This window comes from Pan paniscus, chromosome 2 (assembly GCF_029289425.2).
Source record: "Pan paniscus chromosome 2, NHGRI_mPanPan1-v2.0_pri, whole genome shotgun sequence".
Classification (NCBI taxonomy): Eukaryota; Metazoa; Chordata; class Mammalia; order Primates; family Hominidae; genus Pan; species Pan paniscus.
The window spans coordinates 51,302,523-51,330,485 of NC_085926.1; the positions used below are offsets into that span (position 1 = coordinate 51,302,523).

General features: G+C 44.0%; 1 protein-coding gene across 9 annotated transcripts in view; it reads left to right on the forward strand.

The window, feature by feature from the left end:
- The window catches only part of DOCK3 (dedicator of cytokinesis 3), a 711,442-nt gene that overhangs the window by 644,847 nt on the left and 38,632 nt on the right, over positions 1–27,963 (forward strand). For 6 of the 9 annotated variants that reach the window (XM_055109993.3, XM_034956564.4, XM_034956568.4 and 3 more), the window contains exons 33-38: positions 13,245–13,330; positions 16,108–16,134; positions 16,265–16,360; positions 21,466–21,526; positions 22,042–22,135; positions 24,341–24,489. In XM_055109993.3, the coding sequence (XP_054965968.2) occupies positions 13,245–13,330; positions 16,108–16,134; positions 16,265–16,360; positions 21,466–21,526; positions 22,042–22,135; positions 24,341–24,489 (513 nt within the window). The remainder of the gene's footprint in view (positions 1–13,244; positions 13,331–16,107; positions 16,135–16,264; positions 16,361–21,465; positions 21,527–22,041; positions 22,136–24,340; positions 24,490–27,963) is intronic. The other 3 variants (XM_057301776.2, XM_057301775.2, XM_057301777.2) reach the window with 1 other exon arrangement.

Below are 27,963 nucleotides of genomic sequence, written 5' to 3' on the forward strand. Positions count from 1 at the left end.
TCTTTAGCTTATCTTTTCATTTACTAAGCAATATCTTTCTTAGAACAAAAGTTTTTAATTTTTATGAAGTCCAGTTTGTCAATGTTTTTCTTTTATAGATCATGCTTTTGGGGTCATACCCCAAGAACTTTTTCTTAACATAGGGCCACAAAAATTTTTCTCCTGTCTTTTCTTCTAGAAGTTTTATAATTTTACATTTTAAATTTAGATCTATGATCTATTTTGAGTTGATTTCTGTATAAGGTATGAAGGATGGATCAGGTTCTTTTTTTTATTTTGCAACAAGATGTCCAATTATTCCAGCATCTTTTGTTGAAAAGAGTATCCTTTCTTCAGTTGTCTTTCTGCCTTGGTCAAAAATCAATTGCCAAAAAAAAAAGAAAACAAATGGGTTTGGACAAGGAGAAGCTTAAAAAAAAGAAAAAGAAAAAAGACCTTTGAAACTTTGTATTCAAAGTTAGGAGGAGTAAGCTTTAGTGAGCTATTGCACCACGTGGTAACTATAGTTAATAATAATGTATTGTACAAAAATTAGCCAGGCGTGGTGCCACGTGCCTGTAGTCCCAGCTACTCAGGAGGCTGAGGCAGGGGAATCACTTGAACCCGGGAGGTGGAAGTTGCAGTGAGCCAAGATCGCACCACTGCACTCCAGCCTAGGCAACAGAGCGAGACTCCATCACAAAATAATAATAATAATAATAATAATAATAATAATAATAATAATAATGTATATTTAAAAATTGCTAAAAGAGTAGACTTTAAATGTTCTCATTGCAAAAAAAATTAGGTGAGGTGACAGATATGTTAATTAGCTTGATTTAATCATTTCACAATGTATACATATATCAAAACATCATATTGTACTCCATAAATAGATATAATTATTGTCACTTAAAACTACTTAAAAAATCAATTGACCATATTTATGTGAATCTCTTTCTAGACTCTAGTCCTTCCGTAGATCAGTATGTTTATTCTTTCATCAATACCACGCTATCTTATTATAGTAGCTTTATAGTTAGTCTTAAAACCACATGGTGTGAGTCTGTCTTCCAGTTTTGTTCTTTTTTTTCAGTATTATGTTAGCTATCTAATTCTTTTTCCTTTTTTAAATAAATTTAGAATCAGCATGTCGATATCTATAACATTCCTGCTGAGATTTTGACTGGGATTGCAGTGATTCTATAAATCAAATTGGGGGCCGGGCACAGTGGCTATGCCTGTAATCCCAGCACTTTGGGAGGCCAAGGCAGGTGGAACATTTGAGATCAGGAATTTGAGAGCAGCCTGGCCAACACAGTGAAACCCCATCTCTACTAAAAACATAAAAATTAACCGGGCGTGGTGGCAGGTGCCTGTAATCCCAGCTACTTAGGAGGCTGAGGCAGGAGAATTGCTTGAACCCGGGAAAGGGAGATTGCAGTGATCTGAGATCGCACCACTGCTCACCAGTCTGGGCAACAGAGCAAGACTCTGTCTCAAAAAAATTATATATATATCAAATTGGGAAGAATTATGTCTTAATAGTCAATGAAAACAGTATATCTTTCCATTTATTTAGGTGTTCTTTTATTTCTTTCATCAGTGTTTTGTATACAGATCTTACACATATGTTATTAGATTTATATGTATTTCCTGTTTTTTGGTGCTCTTCTAAATAATTCCATGCAACTGAATGATGTTGATTCCTTGAAAAAATTTTAGACTCCCTTTATTGTCAAGTATGCAGCATTTCAAAAAATTGTTCTACATGAACTTGAAAACAATGGGTATTCTGTGGGTGAGGGAGTAAAACTTACGTTTATCTAGTAGCTCAAGCTCCTTAATTATATTGTTTGAACTTCTGTAGCCTAACTAATGCTTTGCTACTTGATCCATTGGTTTTAAGAAAGTTCAATTAAAATGTTCCACTTTGTTTATATAAATATATAAATGATTGCAATTTTTAAATTTTGTTTTATTTTTGTTTCTAGGATACAGAAATTCAACTGATTTTTATATATTAACATTATATCCTGTACCCTTGCTAAATTTACTTATTAGTTCTGGAAGCTTTTTTGCAGATTCCTTGGGATTTTCTATTTAGACAATCATGTCATCTGAGAATAGAGTTTTATTTCTTCCTTTCTACTCTATATATCTCTTATTTTTCTTGCCGTATCACATCAGCCAGGACCTCCAGGATGATGTTAAATAAGAGCAATGAGAAACTTGCTTTGTTCTTAGGAGAAAGTATTCACCAGTGTTTTACCAGTGAATATGATACTATCCTTATGTGCTTCTCCTATTAAACAAATAAATAAATATGATACTAGCTCTAAGTCTTTTATAGATTCTTTTTATCATGGGTAAATAGTATTTAAGATAAAACAGTTTGGGAGTGTGTAGCTCTAATGCCTCCAGGTCTTTGGGAAATAATAACTTCAAACAAAAAAGGAACTGTTACTTTTCTGTATTGTTACAACTTGTGCCTTCTAAATGTGCAAAATGCACAACACCTGATTAAAAAAAAAAAACAAAACCCAGTTACCAAGAAGTGGATGACATTGCAGAGCTATGCAATGGCTCTGAGTCAGCTGAAGATGGGGCTGGGTTACATTCCACCATCACTAACACGGACCAGCCTAAAAATACTTTTTCTAATTATAGAACAATATTTATTTAATGTAGAAAAATTTAAAATGCAATAGTGGGCCAGGTGTGGTGGCTCACACCGGTAATCCCAGCACTTTGGGAGGCTGAGGCGGGTGGATCACAAGGTCAAGAGATCCAGACCATCCTGGCCAACATGGTGAAACCCCGTCTCTACTAAAACTACAAAAATTAGCTGGGCGTGGTGGTGTGTGCCTGTAGTCCTAGCTACTCAAGAGGCTGAGGCAGGATAATCGCTTGAACCTGGGAGGTGGAGTTTGTAGTGAGCTGAGATTGCACCACTGCACTTCACCCTGGCGACAGAGCGAGACTCCATCTCAAAAAAAAAAACAAAAACAAAAAACGCAATAGCTATAATGAAAAATTTTAACCCATAATCCTACCATTGTTAAGAACTTGGAGAGGAGGCAGTTTATGTCTTTTTTCTTCTCAATACATAGGCTTTTTTTAACTTAGAAAATGAAATTGTTAGAGGGCTGGCAAGATGGCCAAATAGGAACAGCTCTGGTCTGCAGCTCCCGAGATCAACACAGAAGGCGGGTGATTCCTGCATTTCCAGCTGAGGTACCCAGCTCATCTCACTGGGACTGGTTGAACAGTGGGTGCAGCCCACAGAGGGCAAGCCAAAGCAGGGTGGGGCATCACCTCTCCCGGGAAGCACAAGGGGTTGGGGAATTCCCTTCCCTAGCCAAGAGAAGCCATGAGGGACTGTGAACTGTGCAATCCGGCCCAGATACTGCACTTTCCCCATGGTCTTCACCACCCACACACCAGGAGATTCCCTCCAGTGCCTATGCCACCAGGGCCCTAGGTTTCAAGCACAAAACTAGGTGGCCGTTTGGGCAGACACCAAGCTAGCTGCAGGAGTTTTGTTTTTGTTTTTGTTTTTCATACCCCAGGGCACCTGGAATGCCAGTGAGACAGAACCCTTCACTCCCCTGGAAAGGGGGCTAAAGCCAGGGAGCCAAGGGGTCTGGCTTGGTGCATCCCACCCCCACAGAGCCCAGCAAGCTAAGATCCACTGGCTTGAAATTCTCGCTGCCAGCACAGCAGTCCGAGGTCGACCTGGGACACTCAAGCCTGGTTGGGAGAGGGGCTTCTGCCATTGCTGAGGCTTGAGTAGGCAGTTTTACCCTCACAGTGGAAACAGAGCCACCAGGAAGTTCGAACTGGGTGGAGCCCACTGCAGCTCAGCAAGGCTGCTGTGGCCAGAATGCCTCTCTAGATTCCTCCTCTCTGGGCAGGGCATCTCTGAAAAAAAGGCAGCAGCCCCAGTCAGGGGCTTATAGATAAAACCCCCATCTCCCTGGGACAGAGCACCTGGGGGAAGGGGCAGCTGTGGGCACAGCTTCAGCAGACTTAAACGTCCCTGCCTGACAGCTCTGAAGAGAGCAGCGAATCTCCCACCATAGTGTTTGAGCTCTGCTAAGGGTCAGACTGCCTCCTCAAGTAGGTCCCTGACCCCCATGTCTCCTGACTGGGAGACATCTCTCAGTAGGGGCCAACAGATACCTCATACAGGAGAGCTCTGGCTGGCATCTGGTGGGTGCCCTTCTGGGATGAAGCTTCCAGAGGAATGAACAGACAGCAATCTTTGCTATTCTGCAGCCTCCACTGGTGATACCCAGGCAAACAGGGTCTGGAGTGGATGTCAGCAAACTCCAGCAGACCTGCAGCAGAAGGGCCTGACAGTTGGAAGAAAAACTAACAAACAGAAAGGAATAGCATCAACATCAACAAAAAGGACGTCCACACAGAGACCTCATCTGAAGGTCACGAATATCAAAGACCAACGGTAGATAAATCCATGAAGATGGAGAGAAAACACTGCAAAAAGGATGAAAATTCCAAAAACCAGAATGCCTCTTCTCCTCCAGAGGATCACAACTCCTAGCCAGCAAGGGAACAAACCTGGACGGAAAATGAATTTGACGAATTGACAGAAGTAGGCTTCGGAAGGTGGGTAATAACAAACTCCTCCAAGCTAAAGGAGCATGTTCTAACCTAATGCAAGGAAGCCAAGAACCTTGAAAAAGGTTAGACGAATTGCTAACTGGAATAACCAGTTTAGAGAAGAACATAAATGACCTGATGGAGCTGAAAAACACAGCACGAGAACTATATGAAGCATGCACAAGTATCAATAGCCAAATTGATCAAGTGGAAGAAAGAATATCAGAGATTGAAGATCAACTTAATAAAATAAAGCAAGAAGACAAGATTAGAGAAAAAAGAATGAAAAGGAATGAACAAAGCCTCCAAGAGATATGGGACTTTGTGAAAAGACCAAATATACGTTTGATTGGCGTACCTGAAAGTGACAGGGAGAATGGAACCAAGTTGGAAAACACTCTTCAGGATATTATCCAGCAGAACTTCCCCAACCTAGCAAGACAGGCCAACATTCAAATTCAGGAAATCCAGAGAATGCCACAAATATACTCCTCGAGAAGAGCAACCCCAAGACATATAATCGTCAGATTCACCAAGGTTGAAATGAAGGGAAAAATGTTAAGGGCAGCCAGAGAGAGGTCAGGTTACCCACAAGGGGAAGCCCATCAGACTAACAGTGGATCTCTCTGCAGAAACCCTACAAGCCAGAAAAGCCGGAAGAGAGTGGGGGCCAATATTCAACATTCTTTTGTTTTTGTTTTTGTTTTTGTTTTTGTTTGTTTTGAGATGGAGTCTTGCTTGGTCGCCCACGCTGGAGTGCAGTGGTGCAATCTCGGCTCACTGCAAGTTCTGCCTCCTGGGTTCATGCCATTCTCCTGCCTCAGCCTCCAGAGAAGCTGGGACTACAGGTGCCTGCCACTATGCCCGGCTAATTTTTTTGTATTTTTAGCAGAGACGGAGTTTCACCATGTTAGCCAGGATGGTCTCAATCTCCTGACCTCATGATCTGCCCACCTCAGCCTCCCAAAATGCTAGGATTACAGGCATGAGCCACCACGACCAGCCAACATTCTTAAAGAAAAGAATTTTCAAGAATTTCATATCCAGCCAAACTAAGCTTCATAAGCGAAGGAGAAATAAAATCCTTTACAGACAAGCACATGTGGAGAGATTTTGTCACCACCAGGCCTGCCTTACAAGAGTTCCTGAAGGAAGCACTAAATATGGAAAGGAGTAACCGGTACCAGCCACTGCAAAAACATACCAAATTGTAAAGACCATCAACACTATAAAGAAACTGCATCAACTAACAGGCAAAATAACTAGCTAGCATCATAATGGCAGGATCAAATTCACACATAACAATATTAACCTTAAATGTAAATGGGCTAAATGCCCCATTTAAAAGACACAGACTGGCAAATTGGATAAAGAGTCAAGACCCATCGGTGTGCTGTATTCAAGAGACCCATCTCACATGCAAAGACACACATAGGCTCAAAATAGAGGCATGGAGGAATATTTACCAAGCAAATGGAAAGCAAAAAAAAAAAAAAAGCAGGGGTTGCAATCCTAGTATCTGATAAAACAGACTTTAAACCAACAAAGACCAAAAGAGACAAAGAACTGCATTACATAATGGTAAAGAGATCAATGCAACAAGAAGCACTAAGAGACAAATAACTGCATTACATAATGGTAAGGAGATCAATGCAACAAGAAGCACTAACTATCCTAAATATATATGCACCCAATACAGGAGCACCCAGAATCATAAAGCAAATTCTTAGAGAACTACAAAGATACTTAGACTCCCACACAATAATAGTGGGAGTCTTTAACACCCCACTGTCTATATTAGACAGATTAATGAGACAGAAAATTAACAAGGATATCCAGGACTTGAACTCAGCTCGGAACCAAGTGGACCTAGTAGACATCTACAGAACTCTCCACCCCAAATCAACAGAATATACATTCTTCTCAGCACCACATTGCACATATTCTAAAATTGACCACATAATTGGAAGTAAAACACTCCTTGGCAAATGCAAGAGAATGGAAATCATAACAAACAGTCACTCAGACCACAGATTAAGAAACTCACTCAAAACCACACAACTATATGGAAACTGAACAACCTGCTCCTGAATGACTACTGGGTTAATAACAAAATGAAGGCAGAAATAAAGATGTGCTTTGAAACCAATGAGAACAAAGACACAACGTACCAGAATCTCTGGGACACATTTAAAGCAGTGTGTAGAGGGAAATTTATAGCACTAAATGCCCACAAGATAAAGCTGGAAAGATCTACAATTGACACTCTAACATCACAATTAAAAAAACTAGAGAAGCAAGAGCAAACAAATTCAAAAGCTAGCAGAAGACAAGAAATAACTAAGATCAGAGCAGAACTGAAGGAGATGGAGACACACAAAAACCCTTCAAGAAATCAGTGAATCCAGGAGCTGGTTTTTTGAAAAGATCAACAAAATAGAATAATAAGAGCTATTTATGACAAACCCACAGCCAGTATCATAACTGAATGGCCAAAAACTGGAAGCATTCCCTTTGAAAACCGGCACAAGACATAGATGCCCTCTCTCACCACTCCTATTCAATGTAGTATTGGAAGTTCTGGCCAGGGCAATCAGGCAAGATAAAGAAATAAAGGGTATTCAAATAGGAAGAGAGGAAGTCAAATTGTCTCTGTTTGCAGATGACATGATTGTGTATTTAGAAAACCCCATTGTCTCAGCCCAAAATCTCCTTAAGCTGATAAGCAACTTCAGCAAAGTCTCAAGATACAAAATCAATGTGCAAAAATCACAAGCATTCCTATACACCAATAACAGACAAACAGCCAAATTATGAGTGAACTCCCATTCACAATTGCTACAAAGAGAATAAAATACCTAGGAATACAAATTATAAGGGATGTGAAGGACCCCGTCAAGGAGAACTACAAACCACTGCTCAAGGAAATAAGAGAGGATACAAATAAATGGAAAAACATTCCATGCTCATGGATAAGAAGAATGAATATCATAAAATGGCCATACTGCCCAAACTAATTTGTACATTCTATGCTATCTCCATCAAGCTACCGTTGACTTTCTTCACAGAATTAGAAGAAAACTACTTTAAATTTCATATGAAACCAAAAAAGAGCCTGCATAGCCAAGATAATCTTAGGCAAAAAGAACAAAGCTGGAGGCATCATGCTACCTGACTTCAAACTATACTACAAGGCTACGGTAACCCAAACAGCATGGTACTGGTACCAAAACAGATATATAGACCAATGGAACCAAACAGAGGCCTCAGAAATAACAACATGCATCTACAACCATCTGATCTTTGACAAACCTGACAAAAACAAGCAATGGGGAAAGGATTCCCTATTTAATAAATGGTGTTGGGAAAACTAGCTAGCCATATGCAGAAAGCTGAAACTGGACCCCTTCCTTACACCTTATACAGATATTAACTCAACGTGGATTAAAGACTTTAAATATAAGACATAAAACCTTAAAAACCCTAGAAGAAAACCTAGGCAATACCATTCAGGACATAGGCATGGGCAAAGACTTCATGACTAAAACACCAAAAGCAATAGCAACAAAAGCCAGAATTGACAAATGGGATCTAATTAAACTAAAGAGCTTCTGCACAGCAAAAGAAACTATCATCAGAGTGAACAGACAACCTACAGAATAGGAGAAAATTTTTGCAATCTATCCATCTGACAAAGGGCTAACATCCAAAATCTACAAAGAATTTATATTTACAAGAAAAAAAAACCCTATCAAAAAGTGAGCAAAGAAGATGAACAGACACTTCTCAAAATAAGACATTTATGTGGCCAACAAACATATGTAAAAAAAGCTCATCATCACTGGTCATTAGAGAAATGCAAATCAAAACCGCGATGAGATACCATCTCACACCAGTTAGAATGACAGTCATTAAAAATTCAGGAAACAACAGATGCTGGAGAGGATGTGGAGAAATAGGAACATTTTTACACTGTTCGTGGGAGTGTAAATTACTTCAACCATTGTGGAAGACAGTGTGGCAATTCCTCAAGGATCTAGAACCAGAAATACCATTTGATCCAGCAATCACATTACTGGCTATATACCCAAAGGATTATAAATCATTCTACTATAAAGACACATGCACATGTATGTTTACTGCGACACTATTCACAATAGCAAAGACTTGGAACCAACCCAAATGCCCATCAATGATAGGCTGGATAAAGAAAATGTGGCACATATACACCATGGAATACTATGCAGCCATAAAAAAAGATGAGTTCATGTCCTTTGCAGGGACTATGAAGCTGGAAACCATCATTCTCAGCAAACTAATAAAAGAACAGAAAACCAAACACCGCATGTTCTCACTCATAAGTGGGATCTGAACAATGAGAACACATGGACACAGGGAGGGGAACATCACACACCAGGGCCTGTCGGGGGATGGGGGGCTAGGGGAGGGATAGCATTAGAAGAAATACGTAATGTAGAAGACAGGTTGATGGGTGCAGCAAACCACCATGGCACAGGTATACCTATGCAACAAAACTGCCCGTTCTGCACATGTACCCCAGAACCTAAAGTATTAAAAAAAAAAAAAAAGGCCAAAAAAATGAAATTGTTGTGTATATTGGTTTGTAATATCCCTTTTTTGGTAGCAACTTGTCATGACTACCTCTTCATGTGAATTAATGCTCCCCTATACTACCCTGTCAGTTTAGAGTCTATATGGTATTCCATTGTATGGCTGGACTGTAATGTATTTTGTTAAGCTCCTAATTTTATTTTTTTTAATTTTTTTTTTTTTTTGAGACGGAGTCTCGCTCTGTCACCCAGGCTGGAGTGCAGCAGCACAATCTCGGCTCACTGCAACCTCTGCCTCCCGGGTTCAAGTGATTCTCCTGCCTCAGCCTCCTGAGTAGCTGGGATTATAGGTGCATGCCACCACACCCAGCTAATTTTTGTAGTTTTAGTAGAAACTGGGTTTCTACTAAAACTGCAAAACTACCAGCCTGTTGGTCAGACTGGTCTCAAGCTCCTGACCTCATGATCTGCCCACCTGGGCCTCCCAAAATGCTGGGATTACAGGCGTGAGCCCCCACTCCTGGCATGTTTTGTTGTTGTTGTTGTTGTTGTTTTGTTTGTTTTTTTTTTGAGATGGAGTTTCCCTCTTGTTGCCCAGGCTGGAGTGCAATGGCATGATCTTGGCTCACTGCAACCTCCTCCTCCCAGGTTCAAGCAATTCTCCTGCCTCAGCCTCCCAAGTAGCTGGGATTACAGGCGTGCACCACCATGCCCAGCTAATTTTTTTTGTATTTTTAGTAGAGATGGGATTTCACCATGTTGGTCAGGCTGGTCTCAAACTCCTGACCTCATGTGATCCACCTGCCTCCATCTCCCAAAGTGCTGGGGTTACAGGCATGACCCACCTCTCCCAGCCCCTAATTTTAGCAACTCAGGTTCATTCCAAATTTTTGTCGTTAATATTGCAAAAAACATTTATTCTCATTTTCTTAGGTAAATTTCTCAACCTGTAATCACTAGATCAAAGAGTCAGAAACCTTTCTTGAGTTTTTACAGCACGATTTTTTGAAATCCAGACTACCTTTTCTGTGTATGTTCCATCTAAGCAATCACCGTGCTGAGCCGTGTCAGCTGTCATACCTGCCTCCTCTGCCAGATGATGGGCTCTTAGGGACCAGGATTATTTCTTGTGCATTTTTATATCTCAGAACCCACCATGGTGCCTGGGACATGGTAGGCTCATAGAGATGAAAATCAAAACTAGCATTTATTGAGTGCTTCCCAAGATCCAGGGCACAGTGACACCAAAGAGGAATGTTACCACCATTCCTATTTCACAAATGTAGAAACTTGGGCTTAGAGAGGTAAATATCAGAACTATGCAGCTCATTATATCACAGGACAAATATTTGTTGAATGAAGATGTCACTTCAGGAATATTGTTTCTATGGAATAAAAGTAACTGCAAACTTGATGGTCAGTGTCACTAATTATGACATAATATGTTTGAAGAACTTATTATTTTGTTTGACTTACAGATGTTGATTTTGCATGCATTGATATTCAGTGTCCCATGTTTCAGATTTCTAGATTTCTCCTCATAACTTCTCCTTTATGAGCTCTGTAGGGGTGATTAAGTAATGTCCCCCATATCCTTCCATCACCAGCTTTTTTTTTTTTTTTTTTTTGAGATAGAGTCTCACTCTGTTGCCCAGGCTGGAATGCAGTGGCACAATCTCGGCTCACTGCAACCTCCACCTCCTGGGTTCAAGTGATTCTCCTGCCTCAGCCTCCCAAGTAGCTGGGACTATAGGCAGGTGCTACCACGCCTGGCTAATTTTTTTGTATTTTTAGTAGAGATGGAGTTTCACCATGTTGGTCAGGCTGGTCTCAAACTCCTGACCTCAGGTGATCTGCCCGCCTCAGCCTTCCAAAGTGCTGGGTTTACAGGCATGAGCCACCACACCCAGCCCCATCACCAGTTTCTTTGCCTAATACAAAGTTCAAAACACTTGAATAGGTATCAGAAGCATGTGGAAGATTCATTAAAGCACAACTTGTGTGTTCCCACCCTGAGTTTCTGATCCAACAAACTAGAGGAGGCCTGAGAATTTTAATTTCTAACAAGATCTCTGGTAAAACTGCTGCTGCTGGCCCAGAGACCCATTTTGAGAAATACTTAGGCGCCAGTGGACTGTTGTACCCTGTTTACACTGTTGTACTCTCTGCTGCTCCAGGTTCCCTCCCCACATTTTTGCTCTGTTCTGAAGGCACAATCTACCTATACCACCATGTGTGAAATGAGATCCCTTGTTATAATCAGGCCCGTCTCTTGGGGGCCTTTTAGCCAGCAGGTTGACCCAGTGAGGCAAGAAAAGCTCTGAAGTGGGACTAATCCACCTTGGCTTCTAGATGCAGCTCTACCTGACTTGACATAACCCCAGGCAAGTTCCTGCTTATGCCTCTTCTCTACACAAAGAGAGTGAGACGGCTTCAATCCCTAAGGACCCCAGGTCTCAGACTTTCTGTTTCTTCTCAAATGTATATTCAAGCAACTCACTCATCCCTGCCCTGGCCATGTAGCAGACCACTATTAAAAAAAAAAAAAAAAAAAAAAGAGGCTATATTTATTTCTCTGTCCTCATTTTCTGGTCATCAGACTTCAGAGGCCCTAACTGCCTTCACTGAATTTACTAATTCAGTTATTCTTTTATTATTTCTTAGCCTTAGGATTCTTTGCTCTCTGTAGAGTGAGAAAAGCTTCTGTTTATAGTACATTATTTCATGCAGCCATACCATGGCTTTTTTGTTTATATGAAATAATAAATAATATCACAGTACCACAGTTTAAAGGTTAACAAAGGGGTCCAGTACGGTGGCTCACGCCTGTAATCCCAGCACTTTGGGAGGCTGAGGCAGGTGGATCATCTGAGGTCAGGAATTCACTACCAGCCTGGGCAACATGGTGAAACCCCATCTCTACTAAAAATACAAAAATTAGCTGGGTGTGGTGGTGCGTGCTTATAATCCCAGCTACTCAGGAGGCTGAGGCAGGAGAATCACTTGAACCTGGAAGGTGGAGGTTGCAGTGAGCCGAGATCACGCCTGTGCACTCCAGCCTGACATAGTGAGACTCCATCTCAAAATAAATAAATAAAGGTTAACAAAAGGTTAAAACAATTTTATATCATATCACTTACAACCAGTTTCTCACCTCAGAGTGAATCCAGTGAGACCTATTAGAAAAGTGGCTGAGATCAGGATAAATAGTCAATGCATCTGAGGCCTAATACCTAGGTGATGGGTTGATAGGTGCAGCAGACCACCATGGCACATGCTTACCCACGTAACAAACCTGGCACAGGTACCAATCAATCAACAATCAAACAATCAAGCACAGGTATCCCCTGAACTTAAAATTAAATTAAATTTTTTTAAAAAGTGACTGAGTACTGCTGAATGCCCTTGCAAATCCGTGGGGCAGGAACAAATATAGTCTTGCTCCTTATGATTTAGGTATCCAATAACAAATGCAGGGGCCCGGTGATGGCCCAGTGATAGGAACAGCAGCCTCAAGGGCTCTAGGTTCTGTGAGTACAAACAGTAGAGCCTGTTATCCTGAAGGAAATTCGCTGGAGGAAACACTCAAATCTCATTTAGCTCCATTTAATGCCAGTCATTAAGAGTGAGGACAAGCTCCCCAGAAAGCATCCTTTTTGACTGGCTGACTACAGGGTAAAGTTCTAACCAAATGTATTTTACGCATACAAATTCTTTTGAATTAATGTTTTTAAAGGGGGAAAAAAACATCTGAAAAAGGCCTCTTTTGAATCCAAAGTACTTTTCTCTGTAGGGAATCCTTGCCTTTTGCCCTTAGATTGGAAAGAGTACCTGAGACTTTTAAGTCCTATCTCTTTTTCAAACCATTAGGGTGGGAGGCCTTTTTGATTTGGGGAGCAGAGTGGTTTCTTGGTGCTATAGGTAAAATACTACCTTCCCTGGGATTTCTTTGGAGCAAGGACAGGATCAGGAAGTAGTTTCCCACCATCCTCACCCACCACAGGAACTGGATTTCCCATTCTTTTTCTGAGGTCATCTCAGGTTTATGAAGTCTCTGCTTCCTTCTAGGTGGAGGCCGAGTTGATTGACAAGCTGGACAGCATGGTGTCAGAAGGGAAAGGTGACGAGAGCTACAGGGAGCTCTTCAGCCTACTGTAAGCTGCTCCAGCCCCAGGCACACCACACTGGGGGATGGGATGAAGTGGGCCAATGAAAAGTAGAGGTTGCAACTGCACTGGCAGGCTTTAGAGGTTGGTCATCAAGAGGGACCTGGGTTGTTCCTGATGGTAGCAATGCTCAACTTCTGTCAACAAGAAACCAAGGTCTTTCAGGGATTCCCATAGTTGACTGAAAAGATAGAAAACAGGTAATCTCTGAGCTCCTGGATTTGCTGACAGGAAAAGGATCATTGTGTGTCTTCATAACATGCACTGCATCTGGATGGGGGGCAGACGGTTCATGGAGACTCAGTTCTGGGCTCAATGCTGGCATTTCAAGGTGGGGGATAAATCCTCCTTTGAGAGACAGGTTCCTGTTTGCCCTGCTTTGTAAGGTAGTACAATCAGCTCACATTGCAGTGAGCTCTTGAACAAGCTGCAACACTCTTTCCAGGCCAGTTTTCATGTTTGTGGAATGAGATGGTTGTACTGAATGATGTCAGGGTTCTTCTGGATCCTCCATTCCATGGTTTCTGGCTTGAGTTGATGGAGGCCAAGAGACCTGAAGAGAGACCCAGGGGAACTATGGCCCTCCCAAGTAGATAGTGATGTTGCTATTTTATCTTCCTAAAAAATGAAATCTTAAGATATTTACAGCTCTAGAATACCCTCCCCATCTTACTTATTTCCAACTTTGAGATGTTCTTTGTTTTAGTACCATTTTGAAGACAAACCTCTAGCATATTTTTTCAGGAATAATACTATCCATTTGCTTAGAACTTTCCAGTGTGCAAAATGTATTGGCATTTCTTACCTTATTTGATCATCACAACATACCTACAAGGTGTGCAGAGTAGAAATTATCTTCCCTCCCACTTGAGAGATAAAGAACTGGGCTCAGGGAAGTGCCAGCCTGCACTCAGTTGCATGATCAGTAAGAGGCAGCTCTGGAAGGAGGGCCCAGATCTTCTAATTTCAAAATGGGGGAGTCTCCCCTATACTATGCCCATTTTGTTTCTTGAGGAGTCATGAGGTAAAATGTAAATTTATTTTTAATTTAAATAATTACAATTTGTGAAAATGAATCCATACTTTAGTATTTCTTTTTTAGCCGAAGATTTGTCTAATTGTGGAAACAAGGCAGTGTTCCTTGGCCACTAACAAATGACTACTACAAAGGAAAAAGTACAAAAATAATCTGTAATTACTAATTACCTGACCAAATCATGTTTATAAGCTCTTTTAAAATCAGTCTAAGAACTGAGAACCACTGATAACATGGAGCAGCATTTTCCAATTTGTGTTTTTGGAAGATGTTTGTAGGTATGCTAAAAAAAAAAAAAAAGTAAATCATGGGTGAATTAGTTTAGAAAAGATTCAGCTAAGCAAAATTGAACAAGCCTCTTTATTGTAGGACTTCTCAAAGCCTTTGTTGTGCAAAAGGATATGAGCTGGGTGCAGTGGTACGCACCTGTAATCCCAGCTACTTGGGAGGCTAAGGTGGGAGGATTGCTTGAACCCAGGAGTTCGAGACTATCCTGAGCAACATAGCAGGACCCCATCTCAAAAAAGAAAAAATAAAGGATATGAAAAATCTCCAAAAGGAGGGTATAGTGATCAGCATTTCCCAATTTTCCATGCTTGTGTGCTCACAGAACATTTCCACCTGTCCTCTAGGACAGAGACCTCTGTAGAACACATTTGAAAAATGCTGGTACATTTCTCAACGGATAAAGCCACAGAAGTCAGATTCAGTGTTCTTACCTTCTCTAACAACAGGAGTCACCTGGAAAACCCTCACTTTCTCAGAAGCCTGGCCTAGGCAGTATGCTCTGTGCAAGGAGACAGTCATCATTGTAGCAGCAGCATTAACAGCAGTCAGGCTGTGGGTTTGAGTCCCCAGTGCTGGACCCCTAGCTGGGTCTGCCACCCCAGGTGACTCTCATGACCTTAGAGAGCAAGGAATAGTGTGGAAAGGAATCAGGAATAGGGTTGTATGGAGTGAAGGATGGACCTGGGCTCATCACTGGAACAAGCAGAAAGAGTTCAAGTCATTGTCCATTAGGAAAGACCTGTGGGATGGCAGAGGATCTCAGAAGCCAGGCTTTTGGAGAAGCCAGGGGCTGCCCTGAGGTACCAGGAGCATGGGGTTGTCAAGTAAGAAAAGAACCTGGACATTTAGCTCCTGGCTCTGGCACATTTTGCTTGGGAGCATTCCCTGTGACAGTAGGATGGCCAAGTATAGCTCCTGGACTTGCTCACTTTCCCTCATGTTGGGGCCCCAAGACTAGTGGAATCTTTCCCTTAGTTTCCATGAAGATGATGGGTTTAGGCTGGGTATGGTGGCTCATGCCCATAATCCAAGCACTTTGGGAGGTTGAGGCAGGAGAATCACTTGAGGCTAGGAGTTCAAGGCCAGACTGGGCAACATAGCAAGACCCCATCTTAAAAAAGAAAGATTAAAATTTTGAAAAACAGAGCTTGGTGAGGATGGCTCTGGGCAGTGATAAAGACAGTCAGCCATTGGCAAAGTCAGGCTTATCCCTCAGTGGGCTCTTGTTCAACTACTCCTTCAGAACAGACCTCAACTACTCCTTTAGAACAGAAGAGAAGTGAGTTACAGTGTATGCCTAAGGTGGCTGGAGCCGAACCCCTCCCTCCCCCCACCTCAGTGGCATCCTTAGGAACTTGTACATGGAAATAGAAGATGTGTTTTCATTTGTTGCTGCCAGTTCAGTAACTTCCTTATCTTTGCTTTCTGCTGCATGGAGTAGAACCCAGCTGTTTGGGCCCTACCCCAGGTAAGACTGCAGTGTGGTAAGTCTGCTGTCTGCAGATCCATCACAGCCTCCATGGGCTCTTGGACTTCACTCTTGTGCCCAGGAGAAGGCTCATGAATTGTGTTTGCTTTCTCCACCCCTCCACCAATAGCCTGCTGGAGAAGGTTGAACAAGAAACATGGCGCGAGACCGGCATTTCCTTTGTGACCTCAGTCACCCGCCTCATGGAACGTCTTCTTGACTACAGGTATCTTCTCAGCCACCCGCTCCCCTCTTCCCTTGTCAGGATACTCTCTCTGGCAAGGGAATCCCCCTGACCTGAAAACTGAGATCATGTGCCCTTCATGGGGAGGACTGTTGTGATATTGGGTGCCATCACCAGTCAATAGGAATCTGCTGATGACCAAGGAGAGACAGAGACAGAGACTTTTCCCAGGGGTAGGCTAGGGCCTCCTGGGATTCCCCACTAAAATGTGGGCACATGTACCCCGGAGGGATCTCGGGGACATGTAGTCATCTGGCCTTCCATCCAGAAGGGTCAAGGCTCAGAGGAATGGGCACAGCAAGAGGGAAGAGTAAAGCTGTCTCCAGAGCAGGGCAGGGAACAGCTGTAGGTCCTTAGTGCAGACCCTCCTCAGAACCATATGGCAGATGAGCAGAGAAGTATCACCTGGAGGACTTGAAGTTGGCTTTTCCAGGGACTAGGGACCCCACTTTTCAATGCCTATATTCTTTATCTAAAATCTATGTATTTCTGTCCCTTGGTCATGGCCAGAATAGATTAGAGGAAACAGCCTGTGAGCTCAGAGATCTTCATATTATGTCCAGTCTGGGAGTTCATGTGGAATAAGAATTTTTTTTTTTTTTTTTTTTTTTTTTTGGAGGTAGTCTCGCTTTGTCACCCAGACTGGAGGGCAATCATGGCTCACTGCAGCCTCGAAGTCCTAGGCTCAAGCGATCCTCCCACCTCAGCCTCCTGAGTAGCTGGGGCTACAAGCTCATGCCACCATGCCCGGCTAATTTTTTGTTTTTTGTTTTTGTACAGACAAGTTCCCACTGTGTTGCCCAGGCTGGTCTCAAATTCCTGGGCTCAAGTGATCCTCCCACCTCAACCTCCCAAAGTGCTGAGATTACAGGCCTGAGCTGCTGCACCCAGCCAGAATTAGAATTTCTTAATGAAAGTCTGCCTTCTCAGTTGTATCATGGCTTTTGAATTAGTCCAAACATGACAATGAAGCTACAACTGCAGCCTTAATCATTCTCTCAGCAGGGTTCAGGTGATGGCTAAAGGTGCCTTTTGGGAGCCTGGAGGAAGGTGAGGAGAAATGATAAATGAAACCCAGCTCCAAGCAATAGTTGCCTTCTCTGTGCTATAAGCTGTGCAAATGCCAAATGAGGGGAGCATTTTCAGCTCATGGATCAGGAAATAGGAGAGTTAAGCCTGGATCCAGTTGCTGCTGAAGTAGAAGATGCTGCTATGCAAAAGATTCAGGTGTCCAATGCACTGGCCTGGATATGGAAATGGAATTCCTGAGAAATGTGCTCATGTCTTAAGCATCCCCCCATTCTGTAGCACAGCTATGCTTGTGCGAACTTTAGCCCATTTTTCCTGGGCCTTTCGAGTTCAAAGCTGGCCTTGGGGCCCCTTTTACAGCAGGAGACTTCTTTGTTCACACCAGGTCCGTAGCTTCTCCTGCAGCTGCAATTAGACAGGGAAGAGAGGTGGGAAAAGCGCTGCACCTCCCCCTTTCCAAAACATTTTCTAAAGTTTGGCTTTATTCACCATGGCCTAACAAAGGAGCAGAAAATAATTTCTTAGGCTCCAAGGCCTTATTCTAGCCGCCTGTTTGATTTCTTTAGCTGCCTTCTACAAGCAGCTCAAACTCATGCCCAAAAGCAACTTCATTCTCTATTTCTTGTCTCGGTGGTGGTATCTACAAAAAGGCCAAAGTCTTTAATATGGCATCCCTGGCCTTTGCTCACTTCTCCAGACCAATCTTCTGCTAGTCCCCAGTACTCATGCCCTACACACCAGCCTCCCAGTGTTGCTTCTTGCTAACATGAAAGGAAACAGCATAATGTTGATGATGGCCCCTGTTTATTGAAAATCTACCACAAATGCTCTACATACATTTTCTCTAATCCCATAAGCATCCTCATTCTTTTTATCCATGAGGAGACAACTAAAGTATACATATGTAACAAACTTGCAGGTTGTGCACATGTACCCTAGAACTTAAAATATAATTAAAAAAAAAAAGAAAAAGCCAAAAAAAAGAAGAAGTACCACTGCTAGGATTTGAACCCAGATCTAGCTGACTCAAGAACCATGCCCTATCTCTGTGTCCATGTTGTCACCACTTAATCACTTGTATTTTCCCTTCAGGTTTCTCTGTATGCTGTGTTCTCTCCCAAGAGTGGTCTTCCAACTCACCCCTATTAAGGAAGCTTTCCCAAGCCAGGAGCTTACCTTTCCATGCACACATTGAATGATGATCATTTGTCATTCTGTCTTACCTTACAAAAGAGGACCACCTCCTTGAGGATAGGAACCTTGTCCTTATCTCCCTGTTCCCCCGTATGGGGGCCAGCTCCTGGCAGGTGCATAGTAAATAATGAGTGATAAACTTGTTGGAAAGACCATGCAGGAACCAAGCAACTCTTTTCCTCTGCCTCAATGCAGTTAGTTCAAGAACTTACTAAGAAAAGAGTTGTTGGCCAGGCACAGTGGCACGTGCCTGTAATCCCAGCACTGTGGGAGACCAAGGCAGGCAAATTGCTTAAGCTCAGGAGTTTGAGACCAGCCTGGACAATATGGCGAAACCCCATCTCTATGAAAAATTGGGAAAGTAGCCAGGCATGGTGACATGCACCTGTGGTCCCAGCTACTTTGGAGGCTGAGGTGGGCGAATCACTTTAGCCGGGGAGGTCGAGGATGCAGTGAGCTGAGATTGCGCCACAGAACTCCAGCTTGGGCGACAAAATGAGACCCTGTCTCAAAAAAAAAAAAAAGAAAAGAAAAGAAAAGTAAAAGAAAATAGTTGTTGATATGACTCAAGGGAAGGACATCAAACAAAAAGGAAAAAATAATTGTTCAAAGTTTTAAAATACATACATTGATTAAACAAATAATCAATAGATTGTACTCTAGAATTACCTGAACCTGTTATGTAAGACTCAATTTTAGACTGGCAAAACTTTAGATACTCAGAGGAATACCTCTTCAACTTTTATATCAATGTCTTTAACTTTTGTGTGAATCTCAGACACTCTGTGTCAGATATGAAGATTCTCACTGGTAGTAACTATATTTCCCAGGTTAGGAAGCAGAGCCCTAGAAGGGTTTTTTTTTTTGTGTGTGCCTGGAACAGACAGGGACAGAGCTAGAGTTGCCAAGCCCTTGTGGCTCAAAGTGGAACCTCTACCTGGAATGGGCAACTGAGGGTTATGAAGCCTTCCTTTCCCAGGCCTCTCAGGTTGCAATGAGGGCTTCCTGGTCACTGATGTAGTCCCCAGCCAGCCCACTACTCAGGTGAGCCGGATGCTTCAGAAGCCTCTTTCTGGAGTCTTCCCTGCTCACCCTTCAGAGAAAGAGCAAGAGGAAAGCAACAGCTGCACCTAAGTCAGACTTTAAAAGGCATCCACCATGAAGTAGCCACACAGAAGTGATGCAGAGCTACACAAAAAAAGAGTCTGCTGTCAGCAGTGCAGAGGAGAAGCAGTCATAGAGCACAGAAGTGTGTAGGATGCCCCTGGTATCACAGTGTTGAGGCCACTTCCTTTCTGTTTAAGGGACTTAGCTATGAAGTTCTGGTTATGGCCAAATAGAAGTTAATCCGTGGTAAATGTTTCAGATGCTTTATAGAAAATACAAATCACTAAATGCCAAAGTGGCTAGGTAAGATCTCACTGCCCTTCATGGGGCCAACATACTGGGGAGACAGATGCCTTCTACCATTGTGTGGGTTGCTTGGAACAACTTGGCCATCTGACCTCAGCCTCACTCCTCGAAAAGTCAAGCAGTTTCCTGGCTCTGCTAGCGCTAAAGGGACAGGTTCTGCAGAGGGATGTTCAGGACCCTCATGTCTGGCTACATAGGAACCAAATATCTTACATGGTGAATGTGCTGATAGGTCAAACCCCCCTAGAAAGGAGGGCCTTGGTTCCAAACCTCTCAAACCTGTCAACTCTGACAGGAGACTTCCACAGGAAGGACATTTGGCTTTGCAGAATATCATGAGAGGAGTATGGATTTTCAACATCCTTTTCTTTCAAAGAAGTCATCCCAAGGTTCTTCCTCTGCATGATGGGAAGGTGGGGAGAACTGGGTTTGTCAAATGACCATCCAGAGGCTCAGTGACTTGGCCTAGGGACCCTGACTCCCAGCTGTACTGCTCTTCACTGGGCCCTGTGCCTGTCAGTGGAGCAAAGCCAAAGATACTCTCCAACCTGACCCTAGAAATCTGTATAAACCCCTTTCTGCAGCTTTTCCCCAGAGCTGCTAATACACAGCTGCACAAGAAACTAGATCTTCTCCATAGCAGTGTGGGCTGCTATGGAAGGAGACACATCAGGCAGATGGCACGCTGGCTGGCATAGGAGATGTCTTGCTGGATTCACCAGTCTGGTTCTCATTCTCCTTCATCTCCTTGTGCCAGGCTTCTGCTCCTTTCCAGAGGAGCTTGGCTTTGACCAACCCTCTCCCTATCTTGGAAAAGTGTTCCTATTTTCCTGTCTCTCACAGGCCATCCCTGACCCCTCCTACACCGAGACCCTGCTAGGTATGAATGCAGCTCAGTCCTGGCTGATGCTTTAAGCACGAGACCTGCTGCTTCTGGTGATAGATGGCTCCAAACACTAGTACACAGGAAGGAAACCATAGGGAGAAATGTCAACTGGGTGGTGAACATGTACAGAGCCCTGAAGCTAGGGCCCTGAAGTGGAGGGTCTTGGCTTCTATTCAGCACTCCTACAAAATGAAACCTGCCCTTTAAGGAGAATTCTGTGCCTCCCTTTTTGGGAAGTTGAGGATTTGGCCTTCCACTAATTCATATACCCTTTTGTGCCAAGGACATTGGTAGGTGCCACTTAATACCCTGATGTAGCTCTGGGCTCTCTCTGTGCTCTGCCACCAGAATAAGGGGCTCAGTTGAACAGAGATTTTTGAGCCCTGAGAGTGGTTCCAAAGCTAAAGGAGCTCACAGTAGAGTCCTTATCTATGGAAGCAGTTCCTGTTGGAGGCCATCTCCATCTGGGATTTGGTCATACTAATGCCCCAGTGATAGTACAGTTCTATGTGTTGTCTCAAGGCCCCACTTCATATCTGGTGCTCATCTGTGCTCTCTCTTCCAGGGACTGCATGAAAGGAGAGGAAACAGAGAATAAGAAGATAGGCTGCACTGTTAACCTGATGGTGAGAGGACATGGGCCCTGACTTCTCTCTGCCTACTGAAATGGTTTCTGTCCTGCACTGTGATTGGCTTGGCCCTTCTACAATACATGGCTGCAGGCCTAAGGGTTTGAATCAGGACATCAGCTCTGTTACTGGTATCTTAGAGGCCTGCACTCCCCCAAACACATTCCTACTTGGGGAAGGAATGAAACGAGCTTCTCTTTGGATAGAACTCTAGCCTGGCCTCTTGGCAAGGACCCACTAACCCTGACATACCCAATTCACAGTCAACCCTGACTCCTGATCTGCCCTGATGCTTTTCCTCTTAACACTACCCAGGGCTCCCATAGACCTGCCAGTGGTTCCACCCACAGCAGGTGTTCCTTCTGGCTGGTGCTTTCTCCTTCTGGTGCTGTCTGCCTCCAGGGCCTGCCCTCCCCCTCCTGCCCAGCACACCCACGGCTATGGCCAGCTGCCCAGAGCTTGGCTATGGCTTCCACAGGTAGTTGACAGGTGTTTCCTTCTCTTTATTGTAGAATTTTTACAAATCTGAGATTAACAAGGAAGAAATGTATATCCGCTACATCCATAAGCTTTGTGACATGCACTTGCAGGCCGAAAACTACACAGGTAAGTGGGGAGAAGAGAGAGCCATGCCTGACCATGAGGACAAACTGAAGGGATTTGTACAATAGGCAGAGAAAGGCTTCAGGCTGGTGCCTGCCAGATCTCAGCAGAATGTTGGGGCTTGTGCTATCCCCTCACCTCACTCATTTCCCTCAACTCCTTTGTGGCACAAGGTAGAGAGAAAGCAGGCAGAACTTCCACTTGTGCCTTTGTGCCATGTCATCCACTACTTGAGTCTGTTTCACTCTTCTTCCCTCCTATCCACCCCTCTGAAGTCTCAAGGGTGACCTCCAAATTCTGGTGCACCAGGTTCAGAGCATCCTGAGCTCACTGTCACTCCTTATGAACAGAGAGCCTTTTTTAGGACTTTCAAAGCTGGAGCTAAGGTTATAACAAAGGAATATCCCCCTAACCCTGGAACTTCCAGAACTCACTAGCAGACCTTCCTTGCAGGCTAGGCTCTTCAGACCCTGCAACTGCATAGCAGCCTCACATTGTACACTCAGTGTAGAGTATAAAGAATGTTCATCTGACTTCTTGACAGGCCAGATAGGGCTCCTTTCATTGTATCTACAATTTAATCCAATATCAAGGCCTTTTCTAACTAGAACAAATTTTAAAGCATTTCAAAGTGGCTGTCACATCTGTTTACTGAGAACCACACTGAATCAGGGGGTTACGTGCATGCATGTGTGTCCTATGTGATTGACTTATGCCATCGTTCCCCCCAAAGAGCCATTTTCTCCACTGTGGTGACCAGCCATTATGTCTTAGCTCTTAGGCGATAGGACTTGAATTTGTGTGATAGATCAGGAAATTTAAGCTATCCTTGTCTGCAAATGCTATTGCAATTACGTAGATTTGTAGAAACAGAGAATCCTCCTTCTTTATCTCTAGCCATTAGAGAGTGTTTGGCATAGATGGTATCTTATCTGATAGCATAGCTTGGCAAGAATTAAATCTAAAATGACTGGGCTTTGAATCTTAAATTCAGCTGACTAATAAAATGACTGGGCTGAGTCTACCATTCTCTGCATCCACTTGCACCCATGATCCCAGCAACCCTCTGAGAGGGCATTGAAGAGAAAGACTTTGATAAATGTTATGTATCAGTAGAAGCATTTGCTAAACTCCTAGGAAACGGGGCCATGACTGAGAGGCTGGGTCAGGGATTTTAACAGAGAAAGAGTGCTAAGCCTTGTCTCTGATGGCTCAGGGAATGACATCTGAAAAGAATATAGGCAAGGAAGAAAAAGACGTTCCATGGTTTCCTAAGCTCCAGAGGGAGGCCCTGAGTTCCACAGGGCTTGTCCCTAGAGAGAAAAGGCTTCCTGATCCCATGAGGAGGCGTGTACATTCCTTGGCAGGAAGTTCCAGTGGCAAGGGCACAGGCAAAGAGGCAAGGATGAGGAGGAGCCTAAAGAGTGGACACAGGCAAGTGGGCCTAGCTAAAACTGGAAGTGGGTCAATAAATGGTTAGAAATGAGATTCTTCATAGTCATGGGGAGTAGATTTGAGTAGGGCCTTGAAAGCCAGGCAGAAGCACAGAAGCTAGAACTAACTAACTTGCCAGTAGGAGATGCCCACTAAAAATGAACAAATAGAACAGAGAGAAAACTGTGTAATGAGGCCCCTGAGCCGTGGCTGTGATTCAGTATGACTCATCCCTTGGAATGTAGGGAGCCATGGTATTTCACTGCTGTTGTTTTACATAACCTTCTCTAATTGTTCCACACATAGAGTAAGATGTTGCCAGGCCTTCACTCTGGGTCTAGTATCAATTTAGGTTCCTTTGGTAATGGAGCCCTAAGAGCCAGTTCTGAGAAGGTTGGAAAGGAAGCTGTAGTCAGTTGAGCAAAAAGGAACCCAAGAGCTCTCTCTGATGTGTCAATGTCTCCCAAAGCAAGGCAGCCTGTGCACAGATATTTGGGTAGCTGAACCATTCTTTATTAATCTGGAGGCTGGAACAGGTGACCAGGCCATGGAAGGAAGGTGTCTACCAGAATATTTGGCTCCTTCATGCTGTGGACAAGGGTTATTGGCTTGTTGAGCAGCCCTACTGTTTCATCTTTAGTATCCAGTGTCCCTGACCTGGGCTGCACATGACTTGTGCTGGCATTCTGCCCAGCATAGTCCTCTGACACCAGGCTGCTCCTGGGCCTCTGAGCAAGGGAAGCCCCTGGACCTCCATGCTGTCTGTCCCCACAGAGGCCGCATTTACCCTGCTCCTTTACTGTGAGCTGCTGCAGTGGGAGGACCGGCCACTACGGGAATTCCTCCACTACCCATCGCAGACAGAGTGGCAGCGGAAGGAGGGACTGTGCCGGAAGATCATTCACTACTTCAACAAAGGCAAGGTATGCATCATTAGGCAAGCCCTTTAGCCCTTCAGCTTCTGCTGTGATGCATGGCATCTTGACACCATAGGGTTAACAGCAGCTGCAGGGGGTAGTGTGTGGGGTGGTGAGTGGGTGGGTGCCTATCTATGTGCCTAAGATGTGGAGGCAGCATGATTTTCTCTGAGGGAGAAAAAGACAACAGCCTAATTCTGTGGCTTGAAAGCCATATCCAGATTGTAGGTGTTAGAGACTACCCCACATACCAGCTTTGCATATCTATAAATATGAATGCTTCTACAGCAGGGGCTTCTGGAACCCTGTTTGTTTTTATTGGATTTACTTAAAGAACTGATACGGCTTTCTAATCTGCTGCCATATAAAATATGAGTGGTAGAAATGAATGGATTTTAACCACAGCCAAAGGCGGCCTAAACTGCCTCTTACTGGTATGTGTTCTTTTCTTAGATTTCCCTTCCCTACAGCACAGCCTGGGCTCCTCTCATATTGGGGTTATTTTCCATCAAACTACTTTCTATGGGATTGGCAGCATTGTCAGCACTGGTTTAGGCTTCCTTGGGACTTCCCAGCCATTCTCCTCCCATCTCTGGGAGAGCTCTATGTGGCGCCCTCTGACTACCTACTGTTAGATGTGGCCCTTGTGCTGGAAAAACTTGTTGAAGCCATTTTCTCATTACTAAGCTTTGAGCACATTTTAAAGCTGAAATAGGGTCATTCATGGAACTATAGTAGCTGAGCCCCCAACTCAAATGGAAATTGGTTTTTGAGATGAGTTTTTTCATCAAAAAGAAAGATTTAAACATTAATGGCCTTTGTCTATAAATCAGAAAACATTCTTCAGTTTTACATAACATGGGGGACTTCTGTGTTTGTCAAAAATATTCACTCAGAAAACATTTCCCCATACAGAGAATGCACTGGTAAGCAAGAACCTTTCCAAAAGCGCAGAAACTCTTATGTAACCTACCCCAGAAAGGATGCCCATGCTCAGCTCTCAGCCAGCCCATGCAACTCATCCACAATGCTGACCCAAAGCCTCTGGTCCTTGCTGATCCAGGGCCTGACACAGAGCCCCTCACATGCAGTTTTAGGCCTATTTTCCTGGCACCTGGCTAACCTGGAGCTGCCCCTCACCCTCATGCCCAGCAAGCCCTCCTAGCTCACAGGGAATGACATAAGCATGGTGTGAGTACGCATGTGTGCTTCTAGTGCATTCATTCTCATTTCTTTCCATGGGCACAGAGTACAGAGTGGAGAGTTATCCTAATCTGACTGAGTCTACCCATGGGATGCATGAGCATTGATGGTCCCCTATTCATCCCACATTATAGTAATGCATAGAAAAGCAGGATTAAACTTTAACATGGACTAGGGAGTAAAACACAAAGTGTGCCTGAGTACTGTAGGTGGACAAGAAGGAGAGAAGGACTAGGAGGCTCCATAGGCCACCTTCTCAGGAATCTCCTCACTTCTGCAATCCTGCCTTTGCCCTGAATTTCTGGAGGAGCAGAGTCTATGCTGAGTAGAGACCACTCAGTGAGCCCCCTCATGAGCTCATCCTCAGAGGGGCAGTTATCAGACCCACTGTCTTAGGCTCACACAGAAGGCCTACCTTGTCTGTTCCTGTGCCTCAGCTCCTGATGAAACTATTAGGTGAGATTAACCAGTTCTTCTTGAAAATATTCTGGGTTTTCAAGAAGAAAACCATGGTTCTAGAGAAGCAAAACCCAGATGCTATGGGAAAAAAATGCTTCCGTGGGGCAGGGATGCTTGGCACCAAGAGAAAAGCCACCTTGGCAACAAGAGAAGGGCAAGGAAAGAAAGGAGCAGGTAGTGAGTTTCTAGCTCTCAACACTGCCAGCACACCCTGCCTCACAAGGCAAGCCCCTCCTGGCTTTTCTTCCAGGCACTACCCCCAAGAGCTGCCCCATAGGGACTGCTCATTTAGGTGATGATGGCCCCATGTAGGGCTAAAGATGCCCTGCCTGCTGACAGTAGCTTCCAGTGAAACAAATGTCCTCCAGTGGGATCAAGGCTCATCTATCTTGCTGGCATCTCTTCCCTAGTTTGTAACCATGCTGCTCCAAGGCACTCACTCCAAGGCCTCTACTCCAGTTATCTTTAGAATGAACAAGGACAAAAAGTAGTAGAAGAGAAGTGATTGGATTTCAGAGACTGGTAAGGCATTTTGGAGTAGCTTTGCTTTCTGCCTGAAGGAGGGAAACCAAAGGAAAAGATGTAGATGGGGATGCATTGCACCTGTAGTACACTTGCTACCTCTGTGCAGAGGCAGCTCTCAAAGCCCCCAGACCCACCATTGTTCCAGTACACCCCTCAAAGCTGGCACATGCTCTCTGGTGTGTGCCTTAGACAACACAATCTCCCTTGGTCCCATGTTTATGTCCTGGGTACCCAAGAGGATTAGCCATGGCTAATAACATGGCCATAGCCTAGTCCTGGGCCATTCTCTCCTGTAGTGAGGTGGTTCACTTACAAACCTGCTACAAGTTGGACTAGGCTCTGGTCCACAGACAGTCAGCTCTCCCAGGCCAGACAAGGAGAGAGGGAAACTCCAAAGAGACAGGATATGGCAGGGTGAGAGTTGAGAGAAGGAAGGGGTGATGTGAAGATCAGAGCTGGTCCTGCATCTCTAGGTGGAGGAAGCAGGCAGGAGGAGAAGCTGGACAGAGGCTAGCAAACCATCAGGGCTAGACCAGCCACTTATGTGGGAGAGGGCTTGGGCTCTCCTGCTTGAGGGTTCACCATGGTCCACACTCATTTGAAAGAATGACTGTTACTTCTAATATGTAATGTGCAAACAGACTGCCAGACTGGTGGCCCATGCTTTTCCCTTCCTTTGCCATTTGATTAGAATGACCCCTAAGTCAGTACAACTTTTTGTGCTGTCCCTGCGAGGGAGCAACAAGGATATATAAAAGCACATATTAGGCCAGGCAAGGTGGCTCACGCCTGCAATCCCAACACTTTGGGAGGCCAAGGTGGGCGGATCACTTGAGGTCAGGAGTTCAAGACCAGCTGGCCAACATGGTGAAACCTCGTCTCTACTGAAAATACAAACATTAGCTGGGTGTGGTGGCGCACGCCTGTAGTCTCAGCTATTTGGGTGGCTGAGTCATGAGAATCACTTGAACATGGGAGGCGGAGGTTGCAGTGAGCTGAGATTGCACCACTGGACTCCAGCCTGAGTGACAGAGCAATTCTGTCTCAAAACAAAACAAAAGCACAAATCTGCAGGAGCTGGTAGAAGTGACTGGATTTCAGACACTGGTAGGGAGTTTTAGAGTTAGCTTTGCCTCCTGCCTGAAGGAGGGAAACCAAGGCAAAAGATGTGGATGGGGATGCATTGCGCCTGTAGTATATTTACTAACTCTGTGCAGAGGCAGCTCTCAAAGCCCCCAAGCCCACCAGTGTTCCAGCATACCCCTCAAGGTTTGCAGAGTGTCTTAAAATTTT